This window comes from Podarcis raffonei, chromosome 10 (assembly GCF_027172205.1).
Source record: "Podarcis raffonei isolate rPodRaf1 chromosome 10, rPodRaf1.pri, whole genome shotgun sequence".
Lineage (NCBI taxonomy): Eukaryota > Metazoa > Chordata > Lepidosauria > Squamata > Lacertidae > Podarcis > Podarcis raffonei.
The window spans coordinates 77,175,078-77,200,981 of NC_070611.1; the positions used below are offsets into that span (position 1 = coordinate 77,175,078).

General features: G+C 45.9%; 4 protein-coding genes and 1 pseudogene across 10 annotated transcripts in view; 1 reads left to right on the top strand and 4 right to left on the bottom strand.

Moving 5' to 3' along the window:
* Positions 1–25,904, bottom strand: part of LOC128421739 (zinc finger protein 665-like) — a 127,350-nt gene that overhangs the window by 73,180 nt on the left and 28,266 nt on the right. The window contains exon 1 of one of the 5 annotated variants that reach the window (XM_053404901.1): positions 17,464–17,980. The exons of the other annotated variants lie outside the window; for them this stretch is intronic. The gene's annotated coding sequence lies outside the window, so the exon portion shown is untranslated. Of the gene's footprint in view, positions 1–17,463; positions 17,981–25,904 lie in introns of those variants that run through there. 5 annotated transcript variants of the gene reach the window in all.
* The window catches only part of LOC128421706 (zinc finger protein 883-like), a 268,891-nt gene that overhangs the window by 13,043 nt on the left and 229,944 nt on the right, over positions 1–25,904 (top strand). The window contains exon 1 of one of the 3 annotated variants that reach the window (XM_053404837.1): positions 20,579–20,679. The exons of the other annotated variants lie outside the window; for them this stretch is intronic. The gene's annotated coding sequence lies outside the window, so the exon portion shown is untranslated. Of the gene's footprint in view, positions 1–20,578; positions 20,680–25,904 lie in introns of those variants that run through there. 3 annotated transcript variants of the gene reach the window in all.
* On the bottom strand, positions 221–3,814 carry LOC128421709 (zinc finger protein 850-like). The gene is made up of 2 exons (XM_053404839.1): positions 3,683–3,814; positions 221–2,538 (listed from the first exon to the last, which is right to left on the bottom strand). Exon 2 carries the CDS (start codon positions 2,357–2,359, stop codon positions 353–355), a length of 2,007 nt encoding a protein of 668 aa, XP_053260814.1. The 5' UTR covers positions 2,360–2,538; positions 3,683–3,814; the 3' UTR covers positions 221–352.
* LOC128421760 (gastrula zinc finger protein XlCGF7.1-like) lies at positions 12,568–16,192 on the bottom strand. The gene is made up of 2 exons (XM_053404943.1): positions 16,121–16,192; positions 12,568–15,211 (listed from the first exon to the last, which is right to left on the bottom strand). Exon 2 carries the CDS (start codon positions 15,059–15,061, stop codon positions 14,357–14,359), a length of 705 nt encoding a protein of 234 aa, XP_053260918.1. The 5' UTR covers positions 15,062–15,211; positions 16,121–16,192; the 3' UTR covers positions 12,568–14,356.
* Positions 22,742–24,349, bottom strand: LOC128421733 (zinc finger protein 665-like; annotated as a pseudogene).

The following is a 25,904-nucleotide window of genomic DNA, read 5'->3' on the forward strand; positions in this document are numbered from 1 at the left end:
TCCCTGGATGTTCCTTAAAGACTCCATTATAAATAAATGACTTTTTGCAGTCTTTTCATTTAAACTGCTTCCCCTCTCTGAGTTTGTTGATGGCTTGAAGGATTTCAACTCTTAAAGTTCTTCCTGTCCATAAGTCTGTTGATTTTGAACTTCCACTAAGAGTGAACCTCTATCTACTTTCCTGATATTTATATGGTTTGTCTTTTGTGTGAGTTTGTTGACAAAAATCAAGGGTTCCACTCTGACTGAAGCTCCTTCTACAGTCCATACCTTAAATGGTTTCTCCCCTGTGTATCTGCTGATGTTTTCTAAGATTTCCACTCTGAGTGAAGTATTTACTGTACTCCATACATTAAAATGCTTTCTCCCCTGTGTGAGTCTGTTGATGTTTCCTAAAACATCCACTATTACTAAAACTTTTTTCACACTCCATACATTGAAATGGTTTCTCCCCTGTGTGTGTCCGTTGATGTGTTCTAAGTTTTCCATTATCACCAAAGGTCTTTCCACACTCCATGCATTTAAATGGTTTCTCCCCTGTGTGAGTCTGTTGATGTTTTTTAAGTGTTCCACTCTGACTGAAGCTCTTTCCACACTCCATACATTCATATGGTTTCTCCCCTGTGTGAGTCCGTTGATGTGATCTAAGGCTTCCACTATCACTAAAACTCTTTCCACACTCCATACATTTAAATGGTTTCTCCCCTGTGTGAATCCGTTGATGTGTTCTAAGTTTTCCATTATCACCAAAGGTCTTTCCACACTCCATGCATTTAAATGGTTTCTCCCCTGTGTGACTCCGTTGATGTGATCTAAGGTGTGCACTCTGACTGAAGCTCTTTCCACACTCCATACATTCATATGGTTTCTCCCCTGTGTGAGTCCGTTGATGTGATCTAAGTTCTCCACTCTGACTGAAGCTCTTTCCACACTCCATACATTCATATGGTTTCTCCCCTGTGTGAGTCCGTTGATGTGATCTAAGGCTTCCACTATCACTAAAACTCTTTCCACACTCCATGCATTTAAATGGTTTCTCCCCTGTGTGAATCCGTTGATGTTTTTTAAGGTCTGCATTCTGACTGAAGCTCTTTCCACACTCCATGCATTTAAATGGTTTCTCCCCTGTGTGAGTCCGTTGATGTCTTCTAAGATTTCCACTAAAGCTCTTTCCACACTCCATACATTTAAATAGTTTCTTACCTATGTGAGTCTGTTGATGTATTCTCAGGTTTCCACTATAACTGAAGCTCTTTCCACACTCCACACATGTAAATGCTTTCTCTCCTGTATGAGTCCGTTGATGTGATCTAAGGCTTGTATTACAACGGAAACTCTTTCCACACTCTATACATTTATGTGGTTTCTCCCCTGTGTGAGTCTGTTGATGTTTTTTAAGTGTTCCACTCTGACTGAAGCTCTTTCCACACTCCATACATTCATATGGTTTCTCCCCTGTGTGAGTCCGTTGATGTCTTCTAAGGCTTCCACTATCATTAAAGCTCTTTCCACACTCCATACATTCATATGGTTTCTCCCCTGTGTGAGCCCGTTGATGTGATCTAAGGCTTCCACTATCACTAAAACTCTTTCCACACTCCATGCATTTAAATGGTTTCTCCCCTGTGTGACTCCGTTGATGTGATCTAAGGTTTGCACTCTGACTGAAGCTCTTTCCACACTCCATACATTCATATGGTTTCTCCCCTGTGTGAGTCCGTTGATGTGATCTAAGGCTTCCACTATCACTAAAACTCTTTCCACACTCCATACATTTAAATGGTTTCTCCCCTGTGTGAGTCCGTTGATGTCTTCTAAGGCTTCCACTATCATTAAAGCTCTTTCCACACTCCATACATTCATATGGTTTCTCCCCTGTGTGAGTCCGTTGATGTGACCTAAGGTATCCACTCTGACTGAAGCTCTTTCCACACTCCATGCATTTAAATGGTTTCTCCCCTGTGTGAATCCGTTGATGTTTTTTAAGGTCTGCATTCTGACTGAAGCTCTTTCCACATTCTATACATTTATATGGTTTCACCCCTGTGTGAGTCTGTTGATGTCTTCTAAGGCTTCCACTATCACTAAAACTCTTTTCACACTCCATACACTGAAACGGTTTCTCACCTGTGTGAGTCCGTTGATGTTGTCTAACTGACAACATCTGACTGAATCTCTTTCCACACTCCAGGCATTCAAATGTTTTCTCCCCTGTGTGAGTCCATTCGTGCAATTTAAGGTTTCCACTCTGACTGAAGTTCTTCCCACACTCCCTGCACGTAAATCGTTTTCTCTCTGTGTGAGTCCGCTGGTGTGTTCTAAGTTTTGCATTCAAACAGAAGCTCTTTCTGCACTCCATACCTTTAAGTGGGTTCTTTCCTCTTTTGTGTTCCTTGATGTGAACTGTGTGCTCATTCAGTGAAGCAGATTCCACATTTCACACATTTTAATGGCTATTCCTAATGAAACGAAAGGTGCCCTGTCCCATGCAATTCTGTCTTCTCCATCACCTTTTTCAGAGTGGGCAAAAAGGAAATCCTGTTTGGGTTTCAGGAAAGAGAACACAGGAAAAAAAGGACACACCAACTGCCATTAGCACCTTCTCTTATTTCAACATCTCCTACATTCTCCCATGTCCTCCCCATGTTCCCAATTTTTAGGAAATGAAAATGCTATGATGTCAAATGATAGTAATGCATCAGCAACCTTTCATAATCCTTAATCATCTTTAATAACACAGCATGATCTTGTAATACCGTTGTCCTCTGAGAATGCCTTTCAAATCAAATGGCTGCCCCCGTTTCCACCTCTAGATCTTCATGAATCACCTGCACAGTCCCACTGACCTCAGGAGGTCCATATGGACTATTTTGGGAGACCCAGGCCTTCATCTCTTCCAGGGACTGTGGTCTGGGTCAGTCAGAGAACTAGTGACAAGGCTTGGTGCTTGGGGTCAGCTGAATGGGTCTCAGGGAAGCTCCTGTTCTTGGAGATGGACCTCTGTCTACATGCCTCACATTGCATGGAGAGAGCAGGAGAAGCAGAAGGAAAGCAGCTGGCACATGGGAATCCCAGGCGGAAACACCCACCCCCATTGCTCCTTATAATAATGATGTGCTGCCTGATCCTCTGCTTGTCTTCTGACAGAGGACTATCCTAATCTGGCACTGAAAGGCAGGATATTCAAGGCAAGGAGATAACTGTACTTAATGTTAGGTAGCCATATTGGTCTGACGCAGCTGAAGTAAAAAAGTAACAAAAATAGTCCAGTAGCACCTTAGGGATCAACTAAGTTTCTTCTAGGTATAAGCTTTCGTGTGCATGCACACTTCTTCATATAGTGATGGGTAGTGGGAGATGGTAGTAGGAGTACCTTCTGAGAAAAACCCCACTCCACCCTCCCACGATATACAAGGGTCTGGTGACATCTGTGTCGGTGTATCTGAAGAAGTGTGCATACACACAAAAGCTTATACCTAGAACAATCATAGTTGGTCTCCAAGGTCCTACTGGACTATTTTTTAATTTTGTATTTCAAATATGTCCAACCAACATGGCTACCTACCTGAATCTAGATGTCATGGGGTGTTGGGGAGCAGTAGTTCCTTTGGTGGGGGGCATGTCCTGCACCTTCTGGGGTCATTTTTCCACCCTTGGTGCCCACCCTGCACTCAGCTCTCACCTGTGGCTTCCAGAAGCTGTCAGCATGCAACAGGGGTTCAAGCAACGGCTTCAACCGGCCGGCTAAACCAGGTGGGGAAAGGTGATGGGTCTCAAATCCTTGGGGGGCTGGGGAATTCTGCTGCACCTGAAGGCAGGCCCTGGTGGATGGAGAGGAGAACAACCGTGAATCCCACAGTCCAGAAGGCAGATTCTGCCTGTGCGGAAGAGGAAAGTGAAGGGCAGATGGGGCACGTCCACCTGGAGGCTTGTTATCTAGTCCCAGGGTTACTCTGACATTTATATATGAATGACAATATAATCTGACAATTATATATAAATTACAGTATTGAAATGCGCCTGCTCCAACTTCCTATTCTGATATTACTCTACTCTGCTTGTGTGTTTCATACTTGAGTGCTGTTTTGGTTTGTTAAGTCAGGGTTTTACTGTGAGTTACATTTTTGCTATATTTTTTATCTGTCTTCAGTAGTAAATTTCTCAGCTGAATTACTTTTTTGCTGCCTCTGTGTTTTCTCCTACTCTGCTAACTATACATCGATCATTATGGAGGAGCAAGATCTGCAACCTCAAGCCCTCAACAGCCTCGGCCCTGTGGACCTGACGGAGCATCTTCACCCTCATCGTTCAATCCGGACAGGGAGGTCCGCCTCCGAGGGTCTTCTGCTGGTTCCCTTGCTGTTAGAAGTGAAGTTCCAGGGAACCAGGCAGAGGGCCTCATGCCCCATGGAATACCCTCCCTTCCGAGGGCAAGGAAGTAGGCAACTATCCGACATTTAGAAGACAGCTGTATCAGGAGGTTTTTAATGTTTGATGTTTTACTGTCTTGTATATGTACTGTAGGGACGCGGGTGGCATTGTGGGTTAAACCACAGAGCCTAGGGCTTGCCGATCAGGAGGTCGGCGGTTCGAATCCCTGCGACGGGGTGATCTCCCGTTGCTCCTGCCACCCTAGCAGTTTGAAAGCACGTCAAAGTGCAAGTAGATAAATAGGTACTGCTCTGGCGGGAAGGTAAACGGCGTTTTTGTGCGCTGCTCTGGTTCGCCAGAAGCGGCTTAGTCATGCTGGCCACATGACCCGGAAGCTGTATGCTGGCTCCCTCGGCCAATAAAGCGAGATGAGTGCCGCAACCCCAGAGTCAGCCACGACTGGACCTAATGGTCAGGGGTCCCTTTACCTTTACCTATATGTACTGTAAGCTGCCCAGAGTGGCTGGGGGCAAAGATGAATACTATAACTTTTACAGTGGTACTTCGTGTTACAGACGCTTCAGGTTACAGACTCTGCTAACCCAGAAATAGTACCTTTTGTTAAGAACTTTGCTTCAGGATGAGAACAGAAATCGCACAGTGGCAGCAGGAGGCCCCATTAGCTAAAGTGGTCTCCAGGTTAAGAACAGTTTCAGATTAAGAACGGACCTCCAGAACGAATTCATTTCTTAACCCGAGGTACCACTGAACTATTATTATTATTATCATCTTTTGTAGTTATTTTGGAATTTTTACTGCAATATTAGCTTACGAAATATTATGGGTGGGCAAAATCACAGGGTTGCCGTAAACTATAATCCCACCCACAAACTCTCATTCACATACAGTCTGTAAATCTGGGAAGGTCACACACCTCACCTGTGCTAATACTGGCAGTCTTTGACCTGCACAGGCAAACCCGGTGTGTAGAGCCTCCAGCCCCAGGCACTGTCTATCATGAAAATGGGTCCTTTGACTGGGAAGATTCATGCAGTCACTGTCATCGGATGCTGATGGATTGTATCTCAGCTTGTCAGTCACTCTGACACTGCCTACAAAGAATAAGAGGAACAGAAATGCTTTTGAGGTGCAACTTCTGTATCAATCCTGAGAGCCATTCCATGGACTCTGCACCCCTGTTTCCGATGACAGGTGTACATTATCCTCACCCTCAATGAACCAGGCAGTGGAAAAGACAATAAAGATGGAAGCCTGAGGGAGAGGAAAAGGATTCTGGCTGCTTCCTGGGTGGGATTGCGGAAACAAAGAGCCGCTTCTGAGAAGGCCTCCCCACCCCCCTCTTCCTCTCGGGATTTCCTCTCCTCTCCAGGGGAACAATGGTTGGACTGGGCAGAAGCTCTGCATCCGGACAGGGCAGGGGGCTTATGGGGTGGGAAGAGGATGGAGCTTGCAGGAAGAAAGGGGTGGGGGGACTGGACCCCCCACTTTCCAGGGATCCCTCCCTGGTCGCCTTGAGGGGGTGGCTGATTCCTGGGTGGGAGAGAGAAGCCAAGGCGGCCCCTCCGGAGATCCCCAGCGGGCGCCACGATGGAGACGTGTCCCCAAAGACTGGTCTGCCTAGCTCTCTCACCCTCGCCAATGCTGCCCTTCCTCCCCCCCCCACGTCCTTGACCCCCTCTCTTTCTCCCGGAGTCTCCTCTGCATCCAGAGGCTTCCTTGGCACCACTCACCCCACGCCCTGCGCCCCCATCTCTCCAGCCGGAGGGCCCCCCCAAGAGAAGCAGGGGAGGGACAGGGGGGTCTCTATCCAGGCGCCTCCCGCACCCCTTAACCCTTTCCTGGCCAGCTTCTCTCCGCGCACCAGGGAGTCCTCGTGGGTGGGCGCCCCATCTCCGCCCTTCGCAGCACGCGTGCAGGATCCAGGCCCCACGGAAGGCGCTTGGGGGAGCTGGAGGGGGTCTCTGGGTCCTTTTCTCCCCTCTCCGCCCCCCGCGACCCCTTTACCTCTCTCTCCTCGCTCCCGATTCTCCTTTCCTTTCCTGCAACATCCACGGGGGGGGGTCCCCTGCCTCCTCCCTCCCCTTTCCGAAAGCGCCCCCCCCAAGAGCTACGGGGCAGAGCAGCAATCCGGAGTGGAAGCTCCACTTCCGGGAGAAGCAGGCAGGTTGGGTGGGGCCTCACCCCCCCTCATTCCCGGAGCAGAAGCCGGATTGGAGGAGGAGGAGGAGGAGGAGCCGTGTATTGGGGGCGGGATCTGGGGTTGTGGGGGCGGGGTGAGAGGAGGATGTGCCGGGAGGGGAGGGAAAGTTTTGAGCGGGTTGGGGGGGAAGGAGGAGGAGGAGAGGAAATCCCCCCTTCCGTCTTCCTTCTGGGATCAGGAGAGCGGGGGGGGGGGCTGATCCCGACAATCAAACAGCGAAGTCACAAAATGCGTTGTACCTGGAAATCAGATCAGACTCCGAGTTCGTGTTTGGGCAACATGACAAGTCTGTCTGTCCGTCGGGATGCCTGGCGATTCCTGCTCCCTGCCTTTTCCTGGCCAGCCTGAGAGATCAGTGGAAAGGGTGGATTTCTTGACCCCAGAATCCATCATCGCAGACCCGTTTCATTCAGGCCTAGAGATCTGCTCTTTGGACCAGTCTGCTTGGATCATGTGGATCATCAATGGATCATATGGATCATCACTGATGGGGGGGGGGCTCAGGCAGAATCTCCTGCCACGTGACTGGGGGCGTCTGGAGGCTGACGGGGGTCAGACAGGGCTGCTGTTTTGCTCTCCTTACTCTTTCAGCTCAGGTTTTCCTGGCAGAAGTTCTATTTCATCAAGAAATAGGTGGATTCATTGAGGAAACGGGGCTAAGCGAAAGCACCAGTTGCACAGAGGCAAATGTGTATACTTTGTAACCATCCAGGGAGTTGTGTTGCAAAGGCCATTTGCAGAAAGGTTTTGATAAGGAAAATTCTGGGTTGAGAGTCTACTCAACAGCTCAGCTCATCAGGGTCCAAGTCCCCTGCGGGTCCGTGCGGTCAGTAAACGAAGGAAATTCCAGCGAAGCAATTTGGAGCAAAACAGCAGTCAGTAGACTGAGATTCTTTATTGTTGTGCAACAGGTTCAACAACAGCGAGTGATCCCAGAGCAGGGGGCGACATTGACATTTAAAACTTTCCCACCATATCCCAGAACAGAGTTCTCACAGCAGCATCAATATATCTTTTTGCAGGGCCTGCAAGACGGAGCTGTTCTGCCTGGCCTTTCGCCAAGGCACAGTCCGACCCCCCCTCTCCTTCTGTAATCTTCATAGAACCCTAACCCGATGGTTGCCATTAATTTGATTCTGAATTGATTCTAGAATGTATTTTAATTAATTGACTGTGCAATTTTCTGTACACTGGGCTATTTTTACCTGTTGTTAGCTGCTCTGAGCCCGGCTTTGGCCAGGGAGGGTGGGATGCAAATAATTTTTTAAAAATTATTATTATTATTATTATTATTATTATTATTATTATTATTACAGTGGGATGAAGATCATATGAACTTAAGGCATTTGCAAACAACCTGGTAATAATGGTAGAAACCCACTGGAAAGTATACCAACAGTGTTCAACAAGATTAATCAATTTGGCCAAGTCGCAGGTGTTAAATTGAATAAAAATTGAAATAAATTGTTGGTAAAAATATGAGAGAACAGAAGAAAAATGAGTAGAGACAGATAGCAGAGCTGGGGATAGAAAAGATGGTGAAATTTTTTGGAGTGTGGCAGACAACAAAAAATATAAACATTTTTAAAGATCATTATTGGTAATGAAAAATTCTGGGGTGAGAGACGACTCAACAGCCAAGCTCGTCAGGGTGCTGCTCCCCTGCGGGTTCATGTGGTCAGTAAAAGAAGGAAGCTCCAGCAAAACAGCAGTCAGTAGATCATGATCCTTATTGTTATGCAACAGGTCCCCACAGGAGTAAGAACCCCGAGTAAGGGGTGACCCCCCTCTTTTAAAACTTCCCACAATATCCCAGAATACACTTGGAGCAGCATCACTGAGACATCATCACTACATCACTAGCATGTCACAAAGGGGGAGGGGTCTACAAGGGTGACACAAGTTCAACATGAGGTCCCTTTATCAGACCCCTTTCCCAACACCTCTTAACTCCCCATCACCGGAAGAACAATAAAACTCTTGACATCTCCTTGCCCTCAGGACATGTCTGGAGATGGGCTTTCAGAACACCTGACTCAACTGCCTCTGCAGATGTCCATTGTTTCCCCTGGTCACTCCCTGGGTGGGGGGCCGTGTCTGTGCTCTCACGCTTGGGGGATTATGGCAAGATGCCCTGTTCCTGCTGCCTGTTAGAATTCCAGCTCCGTGATTGCAGTCATGGCATTTTTGTCTATCACATGACGGTGTATGTTTTGACTCCACAGTGGGAAGTGATGGAGACTATGTTCCTGAAGTGAGACTATTGTCCTTTGTTCTCTCTCTTTGCTGTCTGATGCTAGAGAGAGAGGGAGCCATGTTGCAGTGCTCCGTGTGTGTTTAGATGTAAATAAAGTAGATTAGCAAAAATGCTGAGTTGCTGAGGTCTGTTACGCAAACTGCAAACACTCTGCAGATCCCTAAGTGTGCCGATGTCTGTTGGCATCGGTCGCTGTGATGTTCGGGAAGAAGAAAGCTTTTAAAGCTCCCGAACGAACGACCAGGAGGGAGAGAACATGCCAGTCGGGCATGTGTCTCTACCAGGATCCTACTCGAGTGTAGGACGAGCGCCTGACACTGCCGATGTGATTTCCTGCTCCTTGGTTCACGGAGGGAGGTGGAGCCCAAATTCCCCTTTCTTTAAGGGTCAAAATGGCATTGGAATGAGGAGAATCAGTTAAAGTATGGATTTTCTACAAATTTATAAAGCTAGGTATCTTCCCTGAGCTGTCAAGTCGAAAGGATACATTCAGGCATAATATTTGCAACATTATCATCATCATGGCTTTCCCAGTCGCCAAGGCCATGTTAAAAACTAAGCTGTAGGACATAGATCGCCAGGAACTAATCTCAGCTGCGGAAAAAAACATGGTCTGCTCTTTGTTTTCGACTCTCTTGGGCGCAGGAATTTAACCTTAATTATTTACCATTTTTGTTTAACCCGCAAGAAAGAAGGGCTTTTTCACTGGCTAGGTTCAATTCTAATCCTTCTAACCTCCTTTGGGGTAGGTTTGCGGGTTTGGCAGAAGGAGATAGGATCTGCCCATGCGATGCCCACCTGGTGGAAACTCTAGCTCACATGGCCCTTAAATGTAATATGTATGATGATCTCCGCCAACAATTTTTAGACCAATTTTTAGACATTCCAACCTGGAAACCAGAGAAGGAGGTTGTACGCTTCTTATTCCAGGGGAGAGACCAGGAGCTCCCCAAGACAGTAGCTAAGTTCCTCTATTTGATTTTTTGTCACTGAAGTAGGCTACAGGATCCTGCCCTTGCTGGAGAGATGAAATAGATTGCTCGCCTCTTCTTCCCTTTGGCAAATGACTGTACTGTTGAAATGGCGACGAGATCGCACTGGCCTACTTATTCTGAATGTAAGTGATGCCAATAAAGGTTTGATGATTTGTAACATTGCAACAACTTTAAAGATGTGGGTCCCACTTGTCATTTCCATAACAGTGCAAAAAAACCACAGTCACACGCAGACATGTCTTGCATGCTTGAGTAGAGCAACTCCAGGCCATGAGCCAAGTAGGAGCAGGGTAGGGGCCACGTGTAGAGCAAGTCCCACACTGAGGTCAAAAACACACACAGAGGCAGCAGGACTTCTTCAGTAATAGTTTACTGAGCTTTCAAAGCATACATTCTCAATGGGTCCCCAGTGAGGCACAAAACTTTGCTCATGAGAGCGAATCAGTTTCAGCCGTAAAAAAATACAGCACACAGGATACCTAAGTCAGGCACACAAACCGGCAGAAGGGAGCAAGGGAGGAAAGAGGCAGGAAGGCCACAGGGCAATGTGTTTTGTCAGGGAATGGTCTGAAGCTGAATATTCTCCTTTTCCCCACTCCTCCTCCTTTTTTTAATCTCAAACCCAAAAAGAAACAAAGTACAAGCATCAAATTCAAAATCCATATTCGTATTTTAACATAAGCTTATTACATGGGTAAAGGAAAAGGGACCCCTGACCATTAGGTCCAGCTGTGGATGACTCTGGGGTTGCGGCGCTCATCTCACTTTATTGGCCGAGGGAGCCGGCGTATAGTTTCCGGGTCATGTGGCCAGCATGACTAAGCCGCTTCTGGTGAACCAGAACAGCGCACGGAAACGCCGTTTACCTTCTCGCCGGAGTGGTACCTATTTATCTGCTTGCACTTTGACGTGCTTTTGAACTGCTAGGTTGGCAGGAGCAGGGACCGAGAAACGGGAGCTCACCCCATTGCGGGGATTCGAACCACCGACCTTCTGATCGGCAAGTCCTACGCTCTGTGGTTTAACCCACAGCGCCACCCGCGTCCCTAAACCTATTACATAGATTACCTAAATTAAAATATACATAATCACTCTAGGCTTCCTTTTGCTATATGTAAATGAAACACAATTAAAAAAATTATATTATAAATAATATTATAGATTCCCACAGGCCCCCCACTCCCCTTCACCCATGTGTGATCTCAGTATTTTACTTCTTCCATCTTGTTGTGTTGTTATAGTTTAATAATTATTCAATTAATTCTATTGCTCTTTTCTTGCTTACCCCTGCATGTTTTACCCATTATCTATTCCTATTTCAATTCCGGAACAATATTTTTTCATGTATTCCTTCACACCATCCCACTGCTTGATTATTCTCTGATTTGAGTGGCCTCTAATAAGTGCCGTCAATTTTCCCATTTCTACAAACTCGCAGTTTGTTTTGCCATTCTAATAATGATGAGTTTTCTCCCCCTTCCAATTCTTTGCGATCAGTATTCTGGCCACTGCAGTTGCCTAAAGGAATACATTTTTCTTCTCTCTGGGGATGTCATTAGATATTAGGCCTAATGAAAAGCCTCTGGTAAACGAAATCTTAAATCATTTTCTCCATTTCTCAAAGCAATCAACTTTGCCTATTATCGTTAGCATTTGAAAAAGAAACATTAACTTTGGCAGGATATTCATTTTAATCACTGAAATTCACCTCCTTGTTGATAACTTTAACCTTTACCAAATCTCTAATTGATTTTTAACTTCTTTCCAGGTCTTATTATAATTATCTTCAAACAAATTGATATTTTTCATTGCTCCAAATTCTTTTTGCTCTGTTCGTCCATATTCTTAACCACCACCTTAGTTTTTTCTTTCTTTATCCTAAATCCTGCCACCTTGCCAAATTCCTCCATCTTTCTCAGCAACTTGCTTATACTTCCTGTTGGTTCTTCTACCATTACAATCATATCATCGGCAAATGCTCTTATTCTATATTCGACTCTTCCTAGTGTTATACCTCTAATCTCCTCCTCTGACCTGATAACTTGATTTAGTACCTCCAATATTAAAATAAATAACAAGGGAGATAGGGGACACCCTTGTCTTGTCCCCCTTTCTATTTTAAAGTATTCCGTCATCTCCCCATTCATTATTAAATTTACCTTTTGGTCTTGATAAATTGCTCTTAATCCAGTTGATATCCTTGTTCCCAATTCCATCTTTTCAATTATCTTCTCCACAAACCTCCAGGATACCTTATCGAAGGCTTTCTCAGCACCCACAAAAACAGATGCAGCCTTCTTCCCTGGGTTCCAGTCAAGATATTCAATAGCATCAATCACAAGTCTCACATTATTGCTCATCTTCCTTCCCGGTAAGAATCCTGTCTGATCTTGGCTAATGACTTCACTCAACACTGTTTTTAATCTCTGGGCCAATATGTCCGCATATATCTTGTAGTCATTATTAAGTAAAGATATTGGTCTATCATTATTTATATTCTCTTTGTTCTTGTCTTGTTTAGGGTTTACTGTTATATGTGCTAATTGCCATGACTCCGGGATTCTTCCTTCCGCCATTATTTTATTTATGAGTACTTTCAGTGGAGTAGCCACTACTTCCTCCATTTTTTTAAAATGCAAGGCAGTAAGGGCATCCGGGCCCAGCGACTTCCCCAACTTCGCTTTGGAAATAGCCTCCTGTACTTCCATCATAGAAACTGGGGCATTTAGATATGCATTTTTTTCTATTCCCACTCTGGGTAAGTCTTTCCCCTGCAGATAATTTTTTATATCTTCTTCTGTTTCCTTGCCTATATTACATAAATTTTTGAAGTGGTTGATAAAACACTTATTTCTTCTCGTTTTCTCGCCGTCTTTGATTTTATCTATTAATCTCTCTGTCTCTTCTTCAGTTGCCATGCCAGTTTTTTGCTGGGCCTATTTGCAAATTCAAAGGATCTCTGTTTCATCCATCTTATGTTATTTTGGATTTCAATGCTTAACAACTACGAGAATTGTGTTTGTAATAACTTGATTTTTGGTGCTACCTTTTTATTTTTTGGTTCCTTCGCTAGTATTTTGTCATTGCTCGCTATTTCTTCTCTTAACTGCTCTAAGTTCCTCTCATAAGCTCTCTTTTCCCCTGCATTTTGCTGGATATAGAAGCCTCTAAGAAATGCTTTACTGGCATCCCAAATTATTCTTATATCAGTGTCTTGTGATTTATTGATTTCAAAGAATTATTTCAACAATTCTTGTGCTTTAATCACCAGATTTTCATCGTTTAATAAATTCTCATTTAATCGCCATCTTTTATTACCCTTTTCTTTATTTTCTAATTCTAATATCACTGGATTATGATCTGTTATTGTCCTTGGGTGAATCTCTGTTTTTTTAAATTTCTATTATTAAATTATTTGAGATCTAGATTGCATAAATTCTCCCTGACGATTGTTAGGCTTCTGAAAAGAGTGTGAACTGTTTCTCCAGTGGATTTTTGTCTCTCCATGCATCCCTTAGGTTTAAGCTGTCCACCATTTGAAAAAATGTATGTGGTGGTCTCCCTTTTCTAGATATTCTGTCCCTTTCTGTCCTGTCCATTTCTAATGAAGGGACTCCGTTGAGGTCCCTCACCTTAAGGGGGGAATCCATTCTCAGGCCGATCATCTTTCCTCAGAAGAGGAGCTGGAGGGGGGAAAGTCATCCCCTTCGTTTCCAGTGGTCTCAGAAGGAGGGAGAGACACAGACACAGAGCAGATTAGAGGGGAATTACCCAGCTACGAGAAAATGACAAGAGAAACAGACTCAGCTGGCCCTGAAGCAGGAAGACAGATTTCCTCTGAGTTCATTGCCGTGAAGAAGAGTGGACTCTGAGAGGAACACGTCCCTCACTCCATACATATAAATGGGTTCTCCCCTTTGAAGGTCCCTTCATGTTTCTTAAACATTACATTATAGCTAAAGCACTTTCTGCAATCCTTCCATTTAAAGTTATTGATGGTATGTAGGGTGTCAACTGGTAAAGTTCTTCCTGGCCACGAGTCTGCTGATGTAGGACTTCCACAAGGACTGAGCCTCAATATACTTTCCTGACGTTTATGTGGTTTGTCTTTTGTGTGAGTTTGTTGATGTATATCAAGGGTTCCACTCTGACTGAAGCTCCTTCCACATGCCATACATTTAAATGGTTTCTTCCCTGTGTGTCTGCTGATGTTTTCTAAGATTTCCACTTTGACTGAAGCTTTTTCCGCACTTCATGCATTTAAACGGTTTCTCCCCTGTGTGAGTCCGCTGGTGTAATTTAAGGTCTCCATTCTGACTGAAGCTCTTTCTGCACTCAATGCATTTAAATGGTTTTCCCCCTGTGTGAGTCCGTTAATGTCTTCTAAGCATTGCATTGAAACTGAAGCACTTCCCACACTCCACACATTTATATGGTTTCTCCCCTGTGTGAGTCCGTTGATGTGTTTTAAGGTCTCCATTCTGACTGAAGCTCTTTCCGCACTCAATACATTTAAATGGTTTCCCCCCTGCCTGTGTGAGTCAGTTGATGTCTTCTAAGGCCTGAATCGTAACTGAAGCTCTTTCCGCATTCCAAGCATTTAAATGGTTTCTCCCCTGTGTGAGTCCGTTGATGTGTTCTAAGGTATCCATTTCGACTGAAGCTCTTTCCACACTCAATGCATTTAAATGGTTTTCCCCCTGTGTGAGTCTGTTGATGTATTCTAAGGGTTCCAAGCCGACTGAAGCTCTTTCCACACTCCATACATCCATATGGTTTCTCCTCTGTGTGTGTCTGTTGATGTGATCTAAGTCCTGCATCGTAACTGAAGCTCCTTCCACATTCCATACATTTATATGGTTTCTCCCCTGTGTGAATCCGTTGATGTTTTTTAAGGTCTGCATTCTGACTGAAGCTCTTTCCGCACTCAATACATTTAAATGGTTTTTCCCCTGTGTGAGTCCGTTGATGTATTCTAAGGGCTCCATTTTCACTAAAGCTTTTTCCGCACTCCATGCATTTAAATGGTTTTTCCCCTGTGTGAGTCCGCTGGTGTATATTGAGGAGTCCTCTTAGACTGAAGTTCTTCCCACACTCCCTGCATTGGAATCCTTTCTTGTCCATGTGAGTCCGCTGATGTGTTCTAAGTTTTCTACTATCAGTGAAACTTTTCCCACTCTCCATACCTTTAAATGTTTTCTCCCCTCTTGGAGTCATTGATGTGAGCTATGTGTGCTCATTCAATGAAGCATATCCCACATTTCACACATTTTAATTTCTATTCCTAATGAAACGAAAGGTGCCCCATCCCCTGGAATTCTGAATGTCTTCTCCATCACCTTCTTCAGAGTGGGAGGAAAGGAAATCCTGTTTGGGTTACAAGAAAGAGAACAAAGGGAAAGAGAACACATCAAGCGCCATTAGCCCCTTCTCTTATTTCAACATCTCCTACATTCTCCCATGTCCTACCCATGTTCCCAATTTTTTGGAAATGAAAAAGCAATGTCATCAAATGATAGCAATGCACCACCACCTTTCATAATCCTCAATCATCGTTAATAAAGCAGCATGATCTCGGAATACAGCCTTTTCAAATCAATTGTTTCCTCACAGAAAAGGCAGCTGCTCTCTGTCCAAGAAACAGTCCTCTCTTTCTCCGCTCCATCGTTCCTTTGGACATTCCCCATCCTCTGCATCATAATCCTCCATCCACCTCTAGATGTTTATGAATCACCTGCACAGTCCCATTGGCCACAGGAGATCCATGTGGACTATTATGTGAGACCCTGGTCTACATCTTTTCCAGGGACTGTGGTCTGGGTCAGTCAGAGAATTAGTGACAAGGCTTGGTGCTTGGGGTCAGCTGAATGGGTGCTCAGGGAAGCTCCTGTTCTTGGAGATGGACCTCCCTCTACATGCCTCGCATTGCATTGAGAGAGCAGGAGAAGCAGAAGGAAAGAAGATGGCAAATGGGAATCCCAATGGTTCTTTATAATGATGATGTGCTGCCTGATCTCAAGCCCCTCTTCTGACACAAGACTACCCTAATCTGGCACTGACAAAGCTGGATATTCAAGGCAAAGGGATAACTGTACTTATCCCTTCATCCTTGAATATGTAGTGTTGATTCATTGATGGCCTGATGTGATATTTCCAGAGACGTGAATTTATTCCTTATCTGTCTCAAATATCTGGGTACCTTTGGTGGGGGTCATGTCATGCACCTTATGGGGTAATTTATCCATCATTGGTCCCCACCCTGCACCCAGCTCTCACCTGTGGCTTCCAGAAGATGTCAGCATGCAACAGGGGCCACAATCCCAGGAATCGCTTCAACTGACCGGCAAAACCAGGTGAGGATAGATCATGGGGAGGCAAACTAAGGCCTGGGGGTATAAATGCGATGATGATGATGATGGTCTTGTGGGGTTTTTAAAAGTTATTTTGGAGCTCATACTGCTATATCAGCTCATAAAATGTTATGGGTGGAGAAAATCACAGGGTTGCCATAAACTATAATCCCACCCAGGAAATCTCATTCATATACATTCTGTAAATTTGGGGAGGTCACACACCTCACCTGTGCTAATACAGGCAGTCTTTGGCCTGCACAGGCACACCCTGAGTGTAGAGCCTCCAGCCCCAGGCACTGTCTATCATGAAAATGGGTCCTTTGACTAGGAAGATTCATGTAGTCGTTGTCGTCGGATGCTGAAGGATTGTATCTCAGCTTGTCAGTCACTCTGACATTGCCTAGAAAGAATAAGAGGAACAGAAATGTTTTGAGGTGCAACTTCTATTTCATGGACTCTGCACCCATTTCTGAGGACAGGTGTACATTATCCTCATCCTCAGTGAACCAGGCAGTGGAAAAGACAATAAAGATGGAAGCCTGAGAGAGAGGAAAAGGTTTCTGGCTGCTTCCTGGGTGGGATTGTGGAAACAAAGAGTCGCTTCCGAGAAGGCCTCTCCCCTCCCCTCTTCCTCTCAGGACTGGACCCCCCACTTTCCAGGGATCCCTCTCTGGTCGCCTTGAGGGGGGGCATTCCTGGCAGGAGGGAGAAGTCAAGGCGGCACCTCTGGAGATTCATCGTGGGCGTCATGATGGAGACGCCCTACCCAGACTGTCCTTCCTATCTCTCTCCCTCCCCCCCCGCCAATGCTGCCCTTCCCTGTCCCAGGGATGCTCCCCTCCCTCCCCCCACTTCCTTGACCCCCTCCCTCTCTCCTGAGTCTACCCTGCATCCAGAGGCTCCCTTGGCTCTGCTCACCCGACACCCTGCGCCCCCATCTCTCCAGCTGGAGGCGCCCCCCCAAGACAAGCAGGGGAGGGACGGGGGTCTCTATCCCTCGTGCCGATTAACCCTTTCATGGCCCAACTCTCTCTGCGCGAAGCCCCCAGCGCTCCGGGGATGCCTGCGCGGGGGACACGGGGCGATGGGGTCCTCATGGGGACTCCCTGGGTGGGGGTCCCATGCCCGCCCCTGTCAAGGCGCCTAAGGGGCCAAGAAAAGGGGCGTGCAGGGATCCAGGCCCTGCCGACGGGGCCCACGAAAGGCGCTCTGGGGAGCTGGCGGGGTCTCTGGGTCCTTTTCTCCCCCCCCCCGCGACCCCTTTACCTCTTTGTCCTCGCTCGCGATTCTCCTTTCCTTTCCTGCAACATCCACGTTGGGCGGGGATCCTCCTCTTCCCATCCTCCTCCCCTTTCCGAAAGCGCCCCCCCCTAGATCTACGGGGCAGAGCGGCAATCCGGAGTGGACGCTTCACTTGCGGGAGAAGAAGGGAGGCTGGGAGGGGGGCTCCCCCCTCATTTCCGGAGCGAAGCCGGATTGGAGGAGGAGGAGGAGGAGCAGCAATGTATTGGGGGCGGGATCTGGGATTGTGTGGGCGGGATGAGAGAAGGATGTGCCGGGAGGGGAGGGAAAGTGTTGAGCGGGTGGGGGGGAAGGAGGAGAGGAAATCCCCCGCCCGGTCTTCCTTCTGGGATCAGGAGAGGGGGGAGGGGCTGATCCCGACAATCCAACAGCGAAGTCACAAAATGAGTTCTGCATGGAAATCAGATCAGACTCCGAGTTCGTGTTTGGGCAACGTTACAAGTCTGTCCGTCGGGATGCCTGGCGATTCCTGCTCCCTGCCTTTTCCTGGCCAGCCGGAGAGATCACTGGAAAGGGCGGATTTCTTGACTCCAGAATCCATCATCGCAGACCCGTTTCATTCAGGCCTAGAGACCTGCTCTTTGGCCCAGTCTGCTTGGATCATCAATGGATTATATGGATCATCCATGATGTCATACCCATCTCACGTGGGGGGGAGGGCTCAGGAAGAATCTCCTGCCACGTGACTGGGGTCAGACAGGACTGCTGTTTTGCTCTCCTTCCTATTTCAGCTCAGGTTTTCCTAGAATCATAGAATAGAATCATAGAATCATAGAGTTGGAAGAGACCACAAGGGCCATCGAGTCCAACCCCCTGCCAAGCAGGAAACACCATCAGAGCACTCCTGACATATGGTTGTCAAGCCTCTGCTTAAAGACCTCCAAAGAAGGAGACTCCACCACACTCCTTGGCAGCAAATTCCACTGTCAAACAGCTCTTACTGTCAGGAAGTTCTTCCTAATGTTTAGGTGGAATCTTCTTTCTTGTAGTTTGGATCCATTGCTCCGTGTCCGCTTCTCTGGAGCAGCAGAAAACAACCTTTCTCCCTCCTCTATGTGACATCCTTTTATATATTTGAACATGGCTATCATATCACCCCTTAACCTCCTCTTCTCCAGGCTAAACATGCCCAGATCCCTTAGCCGTTCCTCATAAGGCATCGTTTCCAGGCCTTTGACCATTTTGGTTGCCCTCCTCTGGACACGTTCCAGTTTGTCAATGTCCTTCTTGAACTGTGGTGCCCAGAACTGGACACAGTACTCCAGGTGAGGTCTGACCAGAGCAGAATACAGTGGCACTATTACTTCCCTTGATCTAGATGCGATACTCCTATTGATGCAGAAGTTCCTATTCCTGGCAGAAGTTACATTTCATCAAGAAATGGGTGGATTCATTGAGGAAACGGGGCTACATTGCAAAGAGGCAAATGTGTGTACTTTGTTACCACCCAGTGAGTTGAGTTGCAAAGGCCATTTGCAGAAAGGCTCCTATTGTCTCACCTGCGGCTACATGCCGGAGTTTTGGTGGTTTGTGAGACTGTGTCTCTGTAAATGCGCTTATCCCCGTGCATTTATAATGGCATGACATTAAATCCCATGAGATCCACAAGCACCAGAACCATAAGCCCACCTAGGAGTCCAAAAGCACAGAACGAAGCAGCCCTATCAAAAGCTGGGTGTCGAACAACAACAACAACTTTTTTTGTACACCACCCATCAAACTGGATTGCTCCAGCCACTCTGGGCAGCTTCCCAAAGAATAGAAGAAAAGATAACCCAACATGAAATATTAAAAGCTTCCCGATACGGAGCTGCTTTCAGGCGTCTATGGAGGCCGTATAATGGTTTATATCCTTGACATCTGGTGGGAGGGCGTTCCACAGGGCAGTCAGGACAACCGAGAAGGCCCTCTGTAACCTCACTTCTCACAATGAGGGACCTGCCAGAATGAAGCAGGACCACCTGGAGGAATTTTACCCTTATGCTTTCCATATAATTAGTTAGCCATATATAACCATATATAACCATATATCCTTATACGTAATGCTTTTTATATAATCCATGTTTGAATCATGAAGGCTTCTGCAAAGCTTAGGGCAAAATGCTTAGATTTGAAAAATCCAAAATGAACTCTGCCCCAGTTCTCTCCCCTTGTTCTTTTCAATGTCTCGCTAACATAAGGGGGGAAGCAATAAATCTGCTGTGCTGGCATTTTCCTCCTGTCCAGACAGGGTCCTGAGCAGCTAAAAACAGGAAGATGCTAACCGCAAAATGTCCCTGTTTGGCAGATGTTGCGTAGGAGAGCGTAAGGGCCGAATACAGTTCCTTTCTCCTTTTTATTAGGGAAAAGGTCGGACTAATGTTCAGACTGAAGAATGCAGAAGTTGGGAGGGAACTCTTTACATGATCAGGGGGCAAGGCTTGAATTCGCTCATTGGTTTTATTTTTGCTGCCGTGTGCGATTGTATTTGATTATGTCATGATCTATGATGTATGTACTCAGGTATAAAGCCTCAGGGCGCTAGAGCTAAGACGCCCAGTCCCTGGAAACGATTCCACTGGGTCAATTATTCCTTAGCAATAAATATCACTTTCTTTTTCTCCACTGCTGCGTCTGTCAATTCTTGGACACAATTTGAGTGGGTCACAGGTACCTTAAAATCCTTGCTACAAGAAGGCCCTCGGAGCTGGACCTCAGTGTCCGCGCTGAGCGATGGATGTGGAGACGCTCCTTCCCTTCTACTGGGCTGAGACCATTTGGGGCTTTCAAGGTCAGTGCCGGCACTTTGAATGGTGCTCGGAAGGGACCGGGAGCCAGTGAAGATTTCTTAGGACCCGTCTTCAGGGGCCAGCTGTTAGGGGGCCGTTCAGCTGCTGTCCATAACTGGATGTATCCCTTGCCGGAAGTAATCCATAAACCTCTCCTGCTCCGCCTTCTCGGGATGCCATTGGTGCGCGATGCTCCGGCTCTCGAGAGAGGGAGAGGCGTGAGTTGGGTGCGCTCGGCTTGCCAAGGGTTAAACGGAAACGAGCTAGATTCCTAGACAGGAAAGTAAGAGGGGGGGGCAGGGTCCTCCAGAGCGAAAGCCCAACCCCTCCCTTTCCTGCAAGAAGTCGGGCGTGTGGGGGTCCCGTTGGTTCGGCTCTGCAGAGGCTGCCTGGGGGCGCCTGCTGGGATCCGGTGAGTCTCCTCTCTCCCAGGATAGGGCCCGTGGGGAGAGCGGGGGTCCCAGCGCTGCATGGCGAGAGGGGGGCAAGTCAGGGCGGGGAGGGGCGCAGGAGGGCGGCAGCTCTGCTCTTCCTTTGCTTGGATGCACTGCTGGCCCCTTGGGTCCAAGAGTGGGGAAATGCATGCAAATAAACCCCATTCAGATGTATGGATCAGTCCCCTTGTATAACAGAGGTTGTAGGCGGATGGAAACATTCGGACATGAAATGTACCCTGGTCCCTAAAACCTCACCTGTGCAAGGAAGGAAGGAAGGAAGGAAGGAAGGAAGGAAGGGAGGGAGGGAGGGGAGCAGAGAAGAGAAAGCGCTTCCTCTTGCAGGGCAGAGTAAAACCTGTGGAACTGCCTCCCAAGAGCCAGGGAGGCCACCAATCAAGGTGGTGTTAAAAGAGGAGGAGACCAATCCGTGGAGGAGGAGGAGAGGGCGATGGGGGGGGTTCCTCTGCTCTATGGGGCAGCCCTATGGCCTGATCCTGCAGTGCTCATTTTCTCCTCCAGTGCTCAGTTCCTCCAGATGCAAGTTTGCCCTCTGAGATTGCCTGGGGTTGAGCTAGATGATCCTTGGGGTGCCATCCACCTCTACAGTTCTATGAAAGCACCACTGGAGGTCTCACAAGCCAAGGCATTGAGAGCAGGAGAGGTCCTGCTGGAAAGGAAACAACCAGTGCAACTGTTTTAAAACAGGAATCCAATGTGTTTGTTCTGGGGGGACTCAGTGGGGAGGGGTAGACCCATGGGTGCCACCTTGATCTCCTTGGGCAAAGAGGTGGGAGACAAATGCCATTCATAAAGAGAGGCAGCCCAGCCAATCATCTGGCTGCTGCATTTTGGGCCAGTTCCCGAGTTGCCTTCAAGGCAGTTCCACACAGAGAGCGTTGCAACCATCCCATCTGGTGCAGAGCAGGGAAGACCAGGGCCATGTCCTCTCTGTTCCAAAAGGTCTGTGGGGTGGGGAAGTAGCCTGAGCTGGACATGGGCCTCAAGCAACCATGATGGACCCAGGAGAGCCCTCAAGTATTCATGACTGGGGAGGGGGCATGTTAAGCAATGTAACTTCTTCTTCTTCATCATCATCATCATCATCATCATTACTGTTAGTTCCCTGTCTGTAATCCAAATCTCCTAGAGGAGATTACAAAATTTAAAAAAACCAATAAAACAGTTGAAAACACATTACAGTGGTACCTCAGGTTAAGAACTTAATCCCTTCCGGAAGTCTGTTCTTGACCTGAAACTGTTCTTAACCTAGACACCACTTTAGCTAATGGGGCCTCCTGCTGCCGCCGTGCGATTTCTGTTCTCATCCTGAAGCAAAGTTCTTAACCCAAAGTACTATTTCTGGGTTAGTAGAGTCTGTAACCTGAAGTGTCTGTAACCTGAAGCGTCTGTAACCTGAAGCGTCTGTAACCCAAGGTACCACTGTACTCTCATAGAAAGGCGACTCCTACTTTATTTGCTTTTGAGTGCACACAGACGCACCCGTCTTGCATGCTTGAGTAAAGCAACTCCAGGGCAGGAGGAGAGTAGGGGCCACGTGTAGATCAATTCCCACACTGAGGTCAAAAACACACAGGGAAGCAGCAGAATTTCTTCAGTAATAGTTTACTGAGCTTTCAAAGCATACAGTTCTCACTGGGTCCCCAGTGAGGCACAAAACTTAGCGCCTGAGAGCAAATCCAGTTTCAGCAGTAAAATCATACAGCACATAGGATACCTAAGTCAGGCACACAAACCGGCAGAAGGGAGCAAGGGAGGAAAGAGGCTGGAACGACACAGGGCAATGGAGGTGTGTGTGTCGCTTCCTGTCGTCTGGGAGGGAAGTCAGCAACTCGGCATCTGCAGGGGCTTCACGAAGAAAAGCTTCCAGGCAAATGGGCATCCCAGAAACACACACTGTGATTCTTGGTATGTTGCCGTATCAATTGTTTTTGAAAGGTTATCATGACGTGGTCTAGAAACCAGTTTGGAACAATATATCGCCTGGCCCTAATCCTCACTGACCACCAGAAATCCAGATAAACACTACTTTATAAATAAAGCACTTTTTGCAATCTTTTCATTTAAACTGCTTCTTCTCTTTGAGGTTGTTGATGGTTTGAAGGGTTTCAACTCCTAAAGTTCTTCCTGTACGTGAGTCTGTTGATGTAGAATTTCCACTAGGACTGAACCTCTATCTACTTTCCTCATATTTATAAGGTTTGTCTTTTGTGTGAGTTTGTTGACATAAATCAAGGGTTCCTCTCTGACTGAAGCTGCTTCCACAGTCCATACATTTAAATGGTTTCTGCCCTGTGTGTCTGCTGATGTTTTCTAAGATTTCCATTCTGACTGAAGCTCTTTCCACACTCCATGCATTTATATGGTTTCTCCCCTGTGTGAGTCCGTTGATGTCTTCTAAGTGTTCCATTATCATTAAAGCTCTTTCCGCACTCCAAACATTTAAATGGTTTCTCCCCTGTGTGAATCGGTTGATGTATATTGAGCTGTCCACTCCGACTGAAGCTCCTTCCACACTCCATACATTTAAATGGTTTCTCCCCTGTGTGAGTCCGTTGATGGCTTTGAAGGGCTGCATTAAAACTGAAGCTCTTTCCACACTCCATACATTTAAATGGTTTCTCTCCTGTGTGAGTCTGTTGATGTCTTCTAAGTTTTCCATTATCACTAAAGCTCTTTCCGCACTCCATACATTTAAATGGTTTCTCCCCCGTGTGAGTCTGTTGATGTGTTCTAAAGTTTCCATTGAAACTGAAGCTCTTTCCACACTCCAAACATTTATATGGTTTCTCCCCTGTGTGAATCTGTAGATGTGTTTTAAGGCTTCCATTCTGACTGAAGCTCTTTCCGCACTCCAGGCATTTAAATGGTTTCTCCCCTGTGTGAGTCTGTTGATGTCTTCTAAGTTTTCCATTATCACGAAAGCTCTTTCCGCACTCCATACATTTAAATGGTTTCTCCCCCGTGTGAGTCTGTTGATGTGTTCTAAAGTTTCCATTGAAACTGAAGCTCTTTCCACACTCCAAACATTTATATGGTTTCTCCCCTGTGTGAATCTGTAGATGTGTTTTAAGGCTTCCATTCTGACTGAAGCTCTTTCCGCACTCCAGGCATTTAAATGGTTTCTCCCCCGTGTGAGTCTGTTGATGTCTTCTAAGTTTTCCATTGAAACTGAAGCTCTTTCCACACTCCAAACATTTATATGGTTTCTCCCCTGTGTGAATCTGTAGATGTGTTTTAAGGTTTCTATTCTGACTGAAGCACTTTCCGCACTCAATGCATTTAAATGGTTTTTCCCCTGTGTCAGCCAGTTGATGTCTTCTAAGGGTTGCATTGAAACTGAAGCTCTTTCCACATTCCATGCATTTAAATGGTTTCTCCCCTGTGTGAGTTTGTTGATGTCTTCTAAGGGTTGCATTGAAAATGAAGCTCTTTCCACATTCCATGCATTTAAATGGTTTCTCCCCTGTGTGAGTCCGTTGATGTCTTCTAAGGCTTCCACTATCACTAAAACTCTTTTGACACTCGATACATTTATATGGTTTCTCCCCTGTGTGAATCCTCTGGTGCATTTTAACATATCTATTCTGACTGAAGCTCTTTCCACACTCCATACATTTAAATGGTTTCTCCCTTGTGTGAGTTTGTTGATGTGATCTAAGGGTTGCCTTGGAATTGAAGCTCTTTCCACGCTCGATACATTTAAATGTTTTCTCCCCTGTGTGAGTTTGTTGATGTCTTCTAAGTGTTCCATTCTCACTAAAGCTCTTTCCGCACTCCAGGCATTTAAATGGGTTCTCCCCTGTGTGAGTCCGTTGATGTAAAGTTAAGTTTCCCCTATGACTGAAGTTCTTCCCACACTCCCTGCATTTAAATAATTTCTGCCCTGTGTGAGTCTGTTGATGTATTCCAAGTTCATCACTTCGACTGAAGCTCTTTCCACACTCCATACATTTAAATGGTTTCTCCCCTGTTTGAGTTTATTGATGTGAGATATGTGTGCTCATTCAGTGAAGCATATTCCACATTTCACACTTTTTAATGGCTATTCCTAATGAAACGAAAGGTTCCCCATCTCCCAGAATTCTGACTGTCTTCTGTATCACCTTCTTCAGAATGGGCGGAAAGGCAATCCTATTTTGGTTTCAAGGAAGAGAACAAAGGGAAAGAGAACACATCAAATGCCATTAGCAGCTTTTCTTATTTCAACATTTCCTATATTCCCCCGCCTCCTACCCATGTTCCCAGTTTTTAGGAAATGAAGATGCAATGATGTCAAATGATAGTAATGCATCACCACCTTTCATAATCCTCACTCATTTTTAATAGCGCAGCATGATCTTGGAATACAGCCTTTCCAAATTAATTGTTTCCTCACAGGAAAGGCAGCTGCTCTCTGTCCATGAAGAGGTCCCCCTTTTTTCTGGTTCATCGTTCCTTTGGACATTCCCCATCCTCGGCATCATAATCCTCCATCCACCTCTATCTCTCTCTCTTTTTTTAATCAGTTTTTACTGACTTTCATTATTACACATACACATAGAATACATACACTCATACATTTATCCACCCACCTAAACCTTAAGCTCTGCCGAGCTTCAGACTTCCCTTCATCTCTTCAGTAAGTATCATATAGTTATAACATCGCGTATTCTATTTAATACTATTTTGTCTTATGCTGTTAGAGTTACTCCAACCCTGCCAGTGTCTTTAAAGTTTTACCATTTTCTCTTACATATACCAAATATTTACTCCAATTTTCAACAAATTTCTTTTCATCTTGGTCCCGTATTTTCCCCGACAATCTAGCCAATTCTGCGTAATTCATCATTTTGGTCTGCCATTCCATGATTGTAGGTAGAGTATCAGTTTTCCAGTTCTGGGCCAACATAGTTCTAGCTGCTGTCATGGCGTACAAGAAAAGATTTTTATCCTTCTTTTTAATTTCCTTCCCTTTCAATCCCAATAAAAAGGCTTCAGGTTTTTTTAGAAAATATTTTTTTGTACTTATTTATTTATTTATTATAAATATTTTTTATTGATTTTCCAGCATACATTTATAATATCCAATCTAAATTTATCACATATTTTCTCTTTTGGACTTCCTTCAGCCTCTCTAACAATCATCCATTATTCGATTTTTTAATTACACATTTCCTAATTTTTATATTGCAATTTATAT